Source organism: Gymnogyps californianus, chromosome 1 (assembly GCF_018139145.2).
Source record: "Gymnogyps californianus isolate 813 chromosome 1, ASM1813914v2, whole genome shotgun sequence".
NCBI classification, from domain to species: Eukaryota; Metazoa; Chordata; class Aves; order Accipitriformes; family Cathartidae; genus Gymnogyps; species Gymnogyps californianus.
This window is the reverse complement of record NC_059471.1, coordinates 209,140,847-209,153,932: the sequence shown is the minus strand read 5'-3', so window position 1 is coordinate 209,153,932 and position 13,086 is coordinate 209,140,847. Positions and strand designations below refer to the sequence as shown.

Sequence of the window (13,086 nt, the reverse complement as noted above, 5' to 3'; positions counted from 1 at the left end):
TTCCTGCTCCCAGCCCATCTCAAGACCTATAGAGCGCATCATCCTGTCATCCATCTGCTTACACTGATGGAAGAAATAGGGCTCTTTGTCTTTTCCTTATCTGTCTCTCCAACTTACTGAACAGCAGACCGAGCTCACTGTTGCCATCAGGGGTAAAGGGACTGCGACCTCTTCTTACAGGGATTAAGGAGCAGGGTTACTGGGGCTAAACTGGGTTGCACAGCTACAGAAAAACCTTGGGGTGCAGAATTTACTTTTCTTGAGGCCACTATGAAAGAAAAAGTAAGTCCTGGGAGGCTGGGATCCTGACAATGCATTCAGAAAAAGCCGCTATCCCCCCTTACTTCCCCCCATTTTTCCCTTGGCAGCAGCAGCAGCAGCAGAACAAAGGTCTGTGTTAATGGGGGGGAAGATCCTCTGTTTACCTGGTACCTGCTGTACCATTGCCTCAAGCTAGCTTTGAATGCATGTATGACAAAATCAGCATTGCTGGAAACAGCTTAAATGTCAACATTTTCCTAATAATGAATCCTTGTCATTTTTGGCTCCAAAAATATTGGGGAAGTTGAGTCCTGAGGCAATTGCACAGATGCTTTACTAATAGTTGGTTTGGGGTTTTGTTTTTTGTTTTGTTTGGGTTTGTTTTTTTTTTTAAAGGAGGTTTTATGAGCCATGATTTTAATTTACTTTTCTTTCTTTGTGTATTTTACAAGTCTAAATGACAGTTCAGAGCTCCTGTAGCGTGACCACTTAACTTTACCCCATGCAGATGTGTTCTGGTTCATATTTCATAAATCATTGTGTTGATACAATGGTGATATGTGCGACATTTTCCTGAGATTCTAACTAAACATCTCATCCAAACTCTATTGACAGTAATATGAGTCGTTCCACAGACTTCTTTTCTACAAATAGTATCCTATAAATATGCTGCATTTCAAAATTTAGGAAGGAGTATCAAAATTTCATGGTTCCTTATGTTTTGATGTATTTTTATTCATTGGTAATGAGTAATATGAAGATGATACCTGAAATTAGGATTAGTACATTTTTGAATCATATATCAATCACCAGAAGGTTCCTTCTTATTAAAGCATGCTAATTCACTAGGAGAATTTTAAAGTTTTTATTCAGAAAGTTATAAAAATTCTGAATTGTTTTTTCAAAAAAAAAAAAACCCTGTTGCCATACTTCACATAACTAATTTCAGTTTTCACATTTCAGTAGTTTTCAGTGGAAAAAAAAAAGGTTAAAATCTTTCAGCCAAGAGGAGTCAGCTGTGCAGTCGATGGTGCCTCTGTGAGAACTCTTAGTATGTGCTGATGCTGGGCTGTTAGTGAGAGTCTGCAAACAGGGCTAGTGAACAGGAGAGAGATGGTTTCTGTACTGCAGAACAATGGCTTTTTAAAAATGAGGGCTGTTGTCACAAGGGAGTGGGCAACAGTGCTTTTTACAAGGCTACTTGACTTTTGCATATCCGTTGCTGGATGCCATAATCTGAAATCACAGCATTGTTCAGCTGCCTAATCCTCTTTGTTCTCCTCTAATTTTGCAAGCCCTCAGGCTTTCTCTGATTCCTAAAGTAAAGTGCTCACACTTGAAACACATCTTTCTTTGCCTTGTTCTTCTTTTTTTTATACGAAACTTTTCTCTGGCTCAGTTGAATTTTGTGTCACAGCTATTTAAAAAAAAATAGGAGCAGACAGAGAAAAAAATGCAAAATAAAACTGCATTAAAAAGATTTCGTCTGTGAAATACAACATTTTTTAGCACAGATCAATATGTTTTCCAAAAAAGCCAGTAGAAATCAAACTGGGCAAAGAATATACTATGTTAAATGGACATGCAATAAGAGCTAGAACCCAGACTCAAGCTACAAAGGATGGAATAAATGACATATCAAAATCTTCCTATCCAAGTGTTTTATTCTGTGTATTCTAAAGACAAAGCCATTTGCAACAGTTTTGGCAAACGTTTTATCAGAAATGATTTGGTGAAATCTGTAGTGGCTGAAATGATCTATGTATTTTAATTTAGATTTTGTAGAAAATACAGCACTTTGACATTCTTTCAAAGCCATCGATCCTAACATTTCATTTTAGCTAAAAGATGCCATGATACTTAAAGTATTCTGTACTTGCAGAAAAGCTGTAGCTTCTTCATGGTTTTTAATGCATGTTAAATTGTACTGTGTCTACTTTGATCCCTTAGCTGTCCCTGTATCTATGAATCAAGTAGTGAATTTGTCTGTGATCAATATTGCCAACACAGTTAAAATAAACTTCATAGGCTCAGTGCAAGAGATGTGCATTTGCATGTACCAAATTTGCATATACCAAACAGATACCAGTTTCTGAAGACATTACCTGTAAGACTAAAGGCTGCTTCTACAAACCCTGATAATGCATAGAATGTAGTAGTAACAATATGATTTCCTTCCTAGTGTTGTTTAAGTGCACTTGTGACCTATGTAATTATATATATGGTCCATTTGTTCCTCTTCAGTCATGGCAAATGTGAACACTGACCACTGAGAAGGTCACTAACAGTTTTCAAATATGATATTTGCAGACGTACTAGACGACAAGACATCCGAAATGGAGACCCACTTACCCACTGCTCAGACCTGCAGCATCATGGTGAGTTATGGGTATGACTGAAGTACGACTAATTTGTATGTAATTTACAGACTGTGCATGAGAAGAGTAGGAAGCACATGAATGATTTGTTGGTGAAATTGTCTTGAACATCTGGGAAAGATGAATATAATATATCATTATCCCAATTTAGATTACTTACAATGGCCTGGATCAGACACTAAAGACTGTTATTTTTTTTGTTTTTCCTCAAGTTAACAGTTTTAAGCATTTCAATTTTTGTACTTCGTTTACCTGATAATACCATACCATCAGGCTAGGCATATTATGACAGAAGAGAGTTATATCTCGTTCAGAACAGCAAGAAGTATGTACATGTTGCTTCATGTAGTTTGCATAGGATGATAACCAAACACATAATTAACTACCTTGGCTAAATATGGAATGGTCTTTGTTCTAGGTACTACACTAGCAGCACTTAAGATCAGGATGATCCTTGCAGTAGGCCTGTCCCATGTGCTTTCAGCATGGGTTTTCTTGACATCTTTTGGTTCTGTTTTTTGTTGGATGTTTCATTTTCACAGTGTATTGATCACATCTTCCTTTCTTGAATTATTTGCCTGATAAAATTCTCACAGTTACAAACTTGTTGCCAAACTCTTCAGTTCTTCACTCAGAAAATGAAAAATGTCCATTTTGCCATAAGTGAAGAGAACACTTAGGCAATACTTCCCTCTGCTGGAAAAAATGATTACTCATGTTTGTGGTACATCTATAATAACAGTTAAACCACTGGACAGATTTCTGGGATAAATAAAGAAAAGGTGCCTGAAAATGGAGATACCTCAAAACCCTCATGTCCTTCCAGTCCTTGTAATAGCAAGAATGATAAATAGTCCAAAGTTGTACTTTAGTGTCAGCTGTAATTCACCACCACTACGTTTCAGTAATATTTTTCTCTATCTTCCTTTTTAATCATTTGAAACTTGCAGCTAACATTACTATAGCTTTTCTTTTTACTTCTTGATTGTCAGACTCAGGCCAAGCTACTCAGAGGGGAAAAGGGTTTGGAAAAGTGCATGAATAGACTATGATCAATATGCAGTTGTCACATTTTGAGAACTCATGAATGCACAACTAGTTTAGATTTGAACTAGTCAATGTGGACTACTAGAAGGTTCACAAATTTCCAGTTGCATGATATCTAGTAATGCTTACACACTACTGTCGTGGTTCAACCCCAGCCAGCAACTAAGCACAATGCAGCTGCTCGCTCAATCCTCCCCGCTCCCAGTGGGATGGGGAGCAGAATCAAAAAACAAGAAGTAGAACTCGTGGGTTGAGATAAGAACAGTTTAATAACTAAAGTAAAATAAAATATAATACTAACAATAACAATAAAAAATAATAATAATAATTGTAATGAAAAGGGATATAACAAAAAGAGAGAGAAATAAAACCCAAGAAACGACAAGTGATGCACAATGCAATTGCTCACCACCCGCTGACTGATGCCCGAGCAGCGATCCACCCCTCCCAGCTAACTCCCCCCCAGTTTACATACTGAGCATGACGTTCTATGGTATGGAATACCCCTTTGGCTAGTTCAGGTCAGCTGCCCCGGCTCTGCTCCCTCCCAGCTCCTTGCACACCTGCTTGCTGGCAGAGCATGGAAAACTGAAAAATCCTTAACTTAGGATAAGCGCTACTTAGCAACAACTAAAACATCAGCGTGTTATCAACATCATTCTCACACTAAATCCAAAACACCGCACTGTACCAGCTACTAAGAAGAAAATTAACTCTATCCCAGAAGAAACCAGGACAAGTGCAGATAAGACCATCCATATATTGGGGTTGAGATGAGATTTTCAGTTCCCCAACAGGAAAATTTCACCAGGCACTAAACATGGATTTTCTTACCAGCAGAAGCATGTCTTAGCTTTACCTTTTTACTATCTGGACATTTTACTCATGAGTAAAATGATGATCTGGGCTACCACATGTCCAGTTTTTTTAATATTCTCTTGCTCTTGCTAGCTGTGCTTTATACAACTGTAGGTCTGTTTGTTATTTTCATAGACAAGAAAAGGATTTCAAAACACTTTGTTTTTTGTATCTTCCCATATTTGGTAAACATATTTGTCTGAAAAGATATCTTCTGTCCAAAGGGAAGAGAGTAATCCAGCGCAGTTTTTCCATGACAACAATCATGAGAACTCAAGGTCAGAAAAAAGCTATTATAAGGTACACCTGATCACAAGGAGCTTCAATACAGCTTTGTCAAAATGAGAAGAGCAAGTATGAGACAAGATATCACTGAAGATTTTACTTAATGGTGAAATGAAGACAGCGTGATTAGAAGAATCAGTAACTTGCAAAAAATACTGAGGGAATGCAGTTCTAGGTCCTAGACTTTAAGGATGCACTATCAAAATACTTATTGAATGTTTTAGATTGTTCTTGAGTGACATTTTCTCTAAATTAATTCTGAGTTGTAAATCTATAAAATTATCCTATATTTACTTGTCATTTGCACATGATTGTGCATTGTACAGACAGCTGCATGGCCCATAAACTTCCTATGCCAACTTATGCTGAGTTTTTTCCTTGGTTATGACTAGTAGTTTCCTGGACAATAGGTGAAGAATTGGGTTTGTCTATAGCCAAAAATAAGCTCCAGCGAGCATTTACTACTTGTCTACACATTCCTCTGCAATAACTGCCAGTTGATTCGCCACATGAACCAACAGAAACAAGAAAAAAGAACAATCTCTTAGTGTATATCTCACGTTTAAAGACATTGCAGAAACTTACTTTGATATCAGTCTGAAGCAATAATGCTTTTAATAAGGTTTAGGTAGCTCTTTCAGTTGCCCTTTTGTGCAAATGTACAAGAAGTAGTATGAAATGACTACACAGCAACATTAGAGGGAGCTGAGGATCCTTAGCTGTACAGGTGTTTGGCCAGACATTAATGCTTAAATCTAAAAGCATGCTCACCTTTGTGTCAGTTAAGAACAATTTTTTTTAAGCGTAATATACTAGTGCTATCAAGAAATTAATCAAGTTCTTTTTTTGAAGAATTTGTAAATGAAGAGGCACCTTTTTTTAGGTGATTTGTCCTAGGGGAACCTCGAAGAATCACTCTGAATTCACAGTGAGATTCATTCATCTGCAAAGCAATCTTGGTATAAGTACTTAACCTTTCATACTTCTTTGGTTATGTCAGAAATTATGTATTTAAAGGATATTTATCAGGCTAGTAAACTGCAACTGCTGTTGGGTTCATTTTGGGAATTACAGCTCTCAGACAGATTTTGGGTTGAATTTCATAATCAACTTCATGACTTCTATAATTTTCTAATTCCTCCAGCTGCTCTTCTGAACTTCCCAGACTTTCATTTTTCCTCCTAGTCTCTTCAGATTCTCCCTCAGTCCCAGAGCTGCACTCTGATCCTGTGATTATTCCATCACTCTGCTTGCTTTCTTGCACTCCATGTGCTCAATATTACATGAACCTTATACACATTTCTGGACCTGCTTTCTGCTCCCTTAAATCATGGAAATGGAATTTGAAGGATCTCTTAAATCCTTCCTCTTTCATTGCATGACTGTCACCCATACTAGATTTTCTGGAGCTGTGAGGAAATTTAAAGGGGGCTTCTGCCACTTTCCATGGTGATCTCTAACACGCTAGAATGCCATGGACCAGATCCAAGAAAACACTCAGAAGTTTGAAATGGCATCAGAGCATGCACCTTCAAGGTAACTTCCATGAAAAGTTGTGACTAGCTTGTTAGATACTAAGAATACTTAGAAACTAAAAATGATCAGAGGGATGGAACACCTCTCCTATGAAGAAAGGCTGAGAGAGTTGGGGTTGTTCAGCCTGGAGAAGAGAAGGCTCCAAGGAGACCTTATTGTGGCCTTTCAGTACTTAAAGGGGGCTTATAAGAAAGACGGGGACAAACTTTTTAGTAGGGCCTGTTGCGATAGGACAAGGGGTAATGGTTTTAAACTAAAAGAGGGTAGATTCAGACTAGACATAAGGAAGAAATTTTTTACAATGAGGGTGGTGAAACACTGGCAGAGGTTGCCCAGAGAGGTGGTAGATGCCCCATCCCTGGAAACATTCAAGGTCAGGTTGGACGGGGCTCTGAGCAACTTGATCTAGTTGAAGATGTCCCTGCTCATGGCAGGGGGGTTGGACTAGATGACCTTTAAAGGTCCCTTCCAACCCAAACTATTCAATGATTCTATGATTCTAAGGATATCCTAGGTACCTAAGTTTTCCAGAAATTCTCTATATAAAATATGCTGCTGCTCATGGGCAGTAGGACCCTTGCCAAAGAAATACCTAATTTTGTCCTTTGTACTGATATTTAGGATCTAGAAGACTGTCTCCTTGGATCTAATGAGACCAGTGTTACATGTGCTCTGCTCCTGTATAATTCACTTGGACTATGTTGTGTTCAGGAAAATATAGTCAAGTGGTGCTGCAAGCCACCTAAGTAGTAACCTGCTAGTTAAATAGCTATTAGGATGGGAGAAGGACTCAAGTCCACTGAGGCTTAGGAGATTGACTTGATAGCTCTATTTCCAATACAAGCAACCAAACTATCAGATTGCTCTTGTTGAAGTTGGGCCATTCTGCAACCATGATTCAAAGTTCATGGAGCCTGGAAGAGAGGAATTGAAATAGAGCATGCATCCTAGAGTGAAATCCCTGTTATTCTGGAAGCCTGTAAATCTCTGTTTCACAGAAATACATCAGTGGAGCAGTAACGTATGTGTCCCAGGCTATAAAAGGGGACATTTCCTACTGACTGTCTTATGCTGCAGCCCTACATGTGCTATCTGTTGTGGATCCCAGTTCAGATATCAAACTGCCTCTTGTTGACTATGTGAGGATCTTTGGCTGCCTGCTCAGCCGTGTGAATTCTGTTCCTAAATGAGAGCACCTAACTTGAAACAGAAGAGTCAGGACATCAGTCAGCTATTCACAGTGTTGAATCTGGACCCATGAGTCATCAGCCAATCATTTCCATTTCCAGTCTTTATCTTATCACTTCTAGTTCTATTCAGTTAATCCCTTCACATACTTCCAGTTCCTCTGTTTCACTGACACAAATCCACCTATGCTCCGTCTCAGACCTTTCCGCTGGTACCCTTGGCTATATTCTCTTCCAGCTGTCTTACCCTTCTCTTGCTGCTTTGCTTTCTAATTCATTCGTCCATTGCTCCTCATCTTCCTGGCCCAAAGCTGCACTGACATTCCTCATAGGGATGGCTTCTGAGAGACGTCATAAAAGTTGTTTCACTTAGTTGTTTATACAGCACCCCACTTACTTGCTGGAAAGGTTCACAATCCAGCAGAGGAAAGCAAACTAACCCATTCCCTATTTGTTTAGTGTTAATAAGCCATTTGATGTTTTCTTACTGAGAACTGGCAAGCACCAGTTCCTATTCTGTCCCCTATCCCTTCTCCCATCCTCTCTCAGGGCTGCAAGTCATTACGGAAAGACATAGGATTGCTGTATCAACATAAACCAGGAGCTCAATTTTATTTTTACCTTTGGCTCAGTCATCTAGCAAACAGCCTGTGTTTGCTAAACAACATGGCCGATATGATAAAGGCACAGTGAAAGCAAACAAAACCTGACAAAGGATTTCTCTGAGAGGATTTTAATTAGACAACATTTTCCTGTTAAAACATATCAAAAGAAGTTCGTTAAAGATTTCCAGTGTTAAAGATCAAAAGTGGAAAATGAAAAGAATGACAAATAATGGCAGAGAGACAGGAAACCCCATGAGATCAACACAGTGTTAAATAGCTTACCAACCCCTTCCTCCCCGTCTACTCTCCAGGATTATTGTACTGTTGCCACTTAAGTCCATAACAGCATTTTAAGGAGCTAAGGTGGAGAGTTGAAATATGATGCCTTACAGCCTCTGCGGTATTGGAGAAGAATCAAATGCCATATAAGTCCTATAGCTATGTGATATTTCCAGCAAGTTGATGAATATCTTGAAACATTATTGTTACAAAAGGAAGTAATTTATTTAACTTTCTTTTTCCCCTCCCATAATGTCTGGTTTATTAACCTCATTACATTTCCATAAATTATATCAGTATGAGAGGAAATGATTAATTGAAGATTGTTTCCTCAAAAACATTATTCCTGGTCATTAACAGCTTCAGCAAACTGCAGTGCCATAGAATCTAAACACATTATACTACTTTTAAATAGCATCATGTTTTATTACTTTGCTCTAAAGTATTATGATCATAGAGCCCAGGAGGCATCATTACAGATATTCTGCAACTACACCCTGAGTTTTCTCACTGCATACAGTTTGCTCTTAAAAATTCTTGTCGTGTCCTAGATGTTTTCCTTGATGAATAATAATGAGGTTTACACAAAATTTCACAATGAAATTCATTAACTTCACATATTGAGATGTTAACAGCTGTTAGGATTTAAAATAGAGAAATAATAAAAAAAACCTACCAGGGTTCCTTACAAAGACATAGATGTTGATGGCAATTTTCCAAATGGCATACTGATGTGGGGAAATTTTTCTTTTAAAGTTTTTATCTTTAAACACCTTAAGGGAGCCCAATTTCTAAACAAATTCACTTAGCAATTAAGATTTTTCTTTCCTGGTAATTTTAATTCTTTTTTTTCTTTTTTTTCTTGCTTTACAGATAACCCAAGTGGTCAGACCCTGGACGAAAAGATTATCTATGGAGTAGAGAATAGCAGCACTTTTCTTGAGTGCAGTCCAAAATCTCAGCGTGCCGTAGTCTACTGGCAATTCCAGAAGCAAAATGATGACCGCAAAGAAGAGGTACAGTAGAAAAAATAAAGAGATGCAACCAGTCTTCTCTATGAAGATATACGTGAACCTGAGTCCTTCCCAGAATAATGTCCATCTGTATTTTAGTTTAGCAGAATTTCTCTGGAATCTTGTAATTTCTGTTGTTCTTCACCATATTCTTACTCTTATCACCATAAAATCCTATAAGCTCTCTAACAGGTTTTACAGACTGTTACATCAGAAAACATTCATATCCTCTCCCTGGTCAGACCCTCTGCAAAACACACTGGTTTTCCGTTAGATATCTCAGAAATACATAAAGTTAGCATGCTATCTGAGTGCCACCTAAAGCATCATACAAGGATTATATTGAACTTAAATATTACAAAGACCTTAAAACTGCCTCTGAAAAAAAGTCTAACTGCATTCATCTAATTATACTGTTTGACTGAAACGTAGTCTAACAGGAGCGTTTCCTATGTACTGCATGCTCTAAGACTACTGTGGGTAAGACAGACAGAAAGAAGAGCTGGGAACTGTAGCGGACACAAGGGTATGAAAACTTGTACATTTTTTTAATCAAAAGCAATATTCGTAGAGGCAAAACCACTAACTTTCCCTGCTTCCATTACACTAAGCTGATACTTTATTTTTCTCCTTCTCTTGTCACCAACATTCTTATGTTATTACTCACCCAGGTTCTCAAGTCATGTTACTATCAAGCTAGGTCACACATATCTTAAGAGAATAATCTACTTTGGTAGGTAGGGAGATCAAGCTAGGAAACAAAAACTTATTTGTTGCATTGAAGTATTTGTAAATATATCCAAACTACTCTGAAGCATTTATTTTTTTTAAAGCATGTACTTAGCTACATTAGCTACATAAATTCTTAGCTACATTAGCAGCTTCAGATATTTTTGCTGTTTGCTTTGTTTGTGTAAGTAGTAAATTATTTAGAATTTATTCTTGGTGGAGACAGCAGCAAACAGGTTTGTGCCCTTTCTATCTGCAGTGACATGTGCATTCAAAGAATGAAATTATATTCTAGATATTAATTAATTCAGAAAAATACAGTATTTTGGACAGCTGCTTTTTGAATATTGAAATTTTGAGATTTAATCCTTATTGTTTCTTTGTAAATTCTCCACTTACGCAGAGCCCACTTCTATGCATAAGGGCTTTTGTAGTAAGGAACAATAGGAAGACACAGAACCTTTCCCACAAATATAGCTAGGCTTGACCAAAAGATAATGATAAATGTGACCTCGGTAATATAGCTAAATGCATCCATGTCGACTCTGCTGATTATAGGCTTGCATCTTCTGTAATCTTACCAGCAAGTCCATCTGACAGAGTTGATACAGATCTTTGTTCACCAGCAGTAGGGACTAAGGAGTAAATTCTTAATCCCCTAAACTCTTTGCAGTACATCAGTAGTTTTTCCAAAGTATTTGAGCCTTCCATAACTGCAGATGTCTGGCAAGGGGTTTTCCATTCATGCGGTTTTGGGGATTTTTGGCCAAGTTTTACCAGCTGAAAGGAGCGGTACTAAGGAACCAGTACGGTTAGAGGATAATGTTGCACATATATGAAAGATAACTATTGAAATTACCACTTTTTTCCAATACAGATAAAAGTGGATGATCGCATGATCCGGACAGAACAGGGCCTATTGCTACGAAGTCTTCAACGGAGAGACTCTGGTATTTATTTTTGTCATGCTGTGGAGCATGGCTTCATGCAAACTTTGCTCAAAGTGACCCTGGAAGTAATTGATACTGACCACCTGGAAGAGCTGCTCCATAAAGAAGAAGATGGTGATGCCTCCAAGACCAAGGATGCTACCAATAGCATGACTCCCAGTCAAAAGATCTGGTATCGAGACTTCATGCAGTTAATCAATCACCCCAATCTCAACACAATGGATGAGTTCTGTGAGCAAGTTTGGAAAAGAGACCGCAAACAACGCCGGCAAAGGCCTGCCAACGCGCAGGTGAATACAAATAAGTGGAAGCACCTACAAGAGAATAAAAAAGGTAGGAACAGGAGGACCCATGAATTTGAGAGGGCACCACGGAGTGTCTGAGCTACATTACCTCTAGGAACCTCATCCAAGTAGAAACTTGTATAGACAGATAACTGGAAAAAAATGCAATATTCATGAACTTTTTCATGGCATTATGTGGATGTTTACAAGAGTGGAAAGTTCAAACAATTTCCACCAGGTTTAAATAAAATCCATTTCTAACTTTCCTAGTAAGTCCTTCCTCTCTGCTCTGATTCTAAGACCAGAAAGACCAGAGTTTCAAGGATGATAGCTCACCTGGACCTAGCTTACTGCTCAAAAAGTTCTGCAAGTGTTCAGCAGGCAAGTTTTGCTTTCTCTTTTGCCTGAGATATAAACAAAATGCTGTATTTCATGCTGTCATCTTAAAGAAAAGAAAAAACCCACCTTTCAGCATCAGCACTACCATTTCTTGACTTATATATAAAACTGCATGAACTCATTAAGCTGATGAACGTCTAAACACGTGATTGGACACAAGGATTTTGTTCTTGTTTTGTCTACCAGTTCTCCTGTTTATATGTACTAGAAGAGGAAAAACAATACTGAATGAGATTGTTTGTGGTAATCTGAACAACATAAGCCATCCATCACCTGGAAGAACAAAAATTGTGGAGTACACTGGCCTACTACTGATGACTTCTTTCAGCTTTGATCTAAAGATGTATTTTATTAAAACTATAATTTAAATGTACCATGAAAAATATGCAGCAAACATTAGCTCTTTTCTAAAATAGATTAGACTTTTTGTCTTAGAAATATTGTACTTTCTAATTATTGGTTTAGAGGAAAAAAAGACAACTTCCAATTATGAGCTGCTTTACTCTTTTGTTTGGAAAATCTTCCAGGGGAGCTAGTCACACTGCAGTTAACCTCCTCCCCTCTCAGTAATCTATATGACATATAACTTCAAAACAATTTTAACATGAAAGTCGCTGTATAGCATGGAAGTCTTCTGCATTCTTTTTTTCTAAGTATGGTATTTGAAATGATTCAACTTGTATAATACCTTGCTATAGATTGAACCAATGAAGAGGAGAGCATTGATTTTCAGTTGTACATTTTTTTTTTAATTAAAAAAAGTAAATAGCATTAAAGTACCCTTTACTAATTACACTCTTGCTTTCTTGGTTCGTAAATATTTGTGAATGCTAATATTTAAATACTGTGGCTCATAGACTGTCATATATCCATGAGCAAAGCTCACATTCAGTTTAAGGAGTTTTGTTCCCAGCTCAGTGGTAGAAATATGTCCACACTACTGATTCTCAGTGCTCCACTCTTTCTGTGGGCCAGATCACCCCAATGCAAAGAACCAGCACTAGGCCACGTAAATAGTAACCTCAAAGCCAGCTCTCTGTTTTAAGATCTAAGGGACAGTTTTATCTGTGGGCAAAGTCTGCTGCAGTAGTAAACTGGTGAAGTTCAGCTTAAGACTAGTTTGTACTAACAGATAATTTGGTCCTGCACTTCTGTCTTATTCTATATACAGGAGAGCAACCGGGTAAAACAGACAATGTACTTGCACCGTAAGTGTCAGTTTAGGGTTATAAGTAGTGGATTTATTCACCTCAGCACAGATGTGCCTTTGGTCCC

The 13,086-nt window shown here is 37.9% G+C and overlaps 1 protein-coding gene across 2 annotated transcripts in view; it reads left to right on the top strand.

Annotated features, from left to right (window-relative positions):
* Window positions 1-11,621, top strand: part of SEMA3A (semaphorin 3A) — a 170,172-nt gene extending 158,551 nt beyond the window's left edge. For both annotated transcript variants that reach the window (XM_050890696.1, XM_050890707.1), the window contains 3 exons: window positions 2,572-2,639; window positions 9,310-9,452; window positions 11,056-11,621. In XM_050890696.1, coding sequence (XP_050746653.1) covers window positions 2,572-2,639; window positions 9,310-9,452; window positions 11,056-11,511 — 667 coding nt within the window. In that variant the 3' untranslated portion in view covers window positions 11,512-11,621. The remainder of the gene's footprint in view (window positions 1-2,571; window positions 2,640-9,309; window positions 9,453-11,055) is intronic.
* The last annotated feature ends 1,465 nt before the right edge of the window (window positions 11,622-13,086 follow it).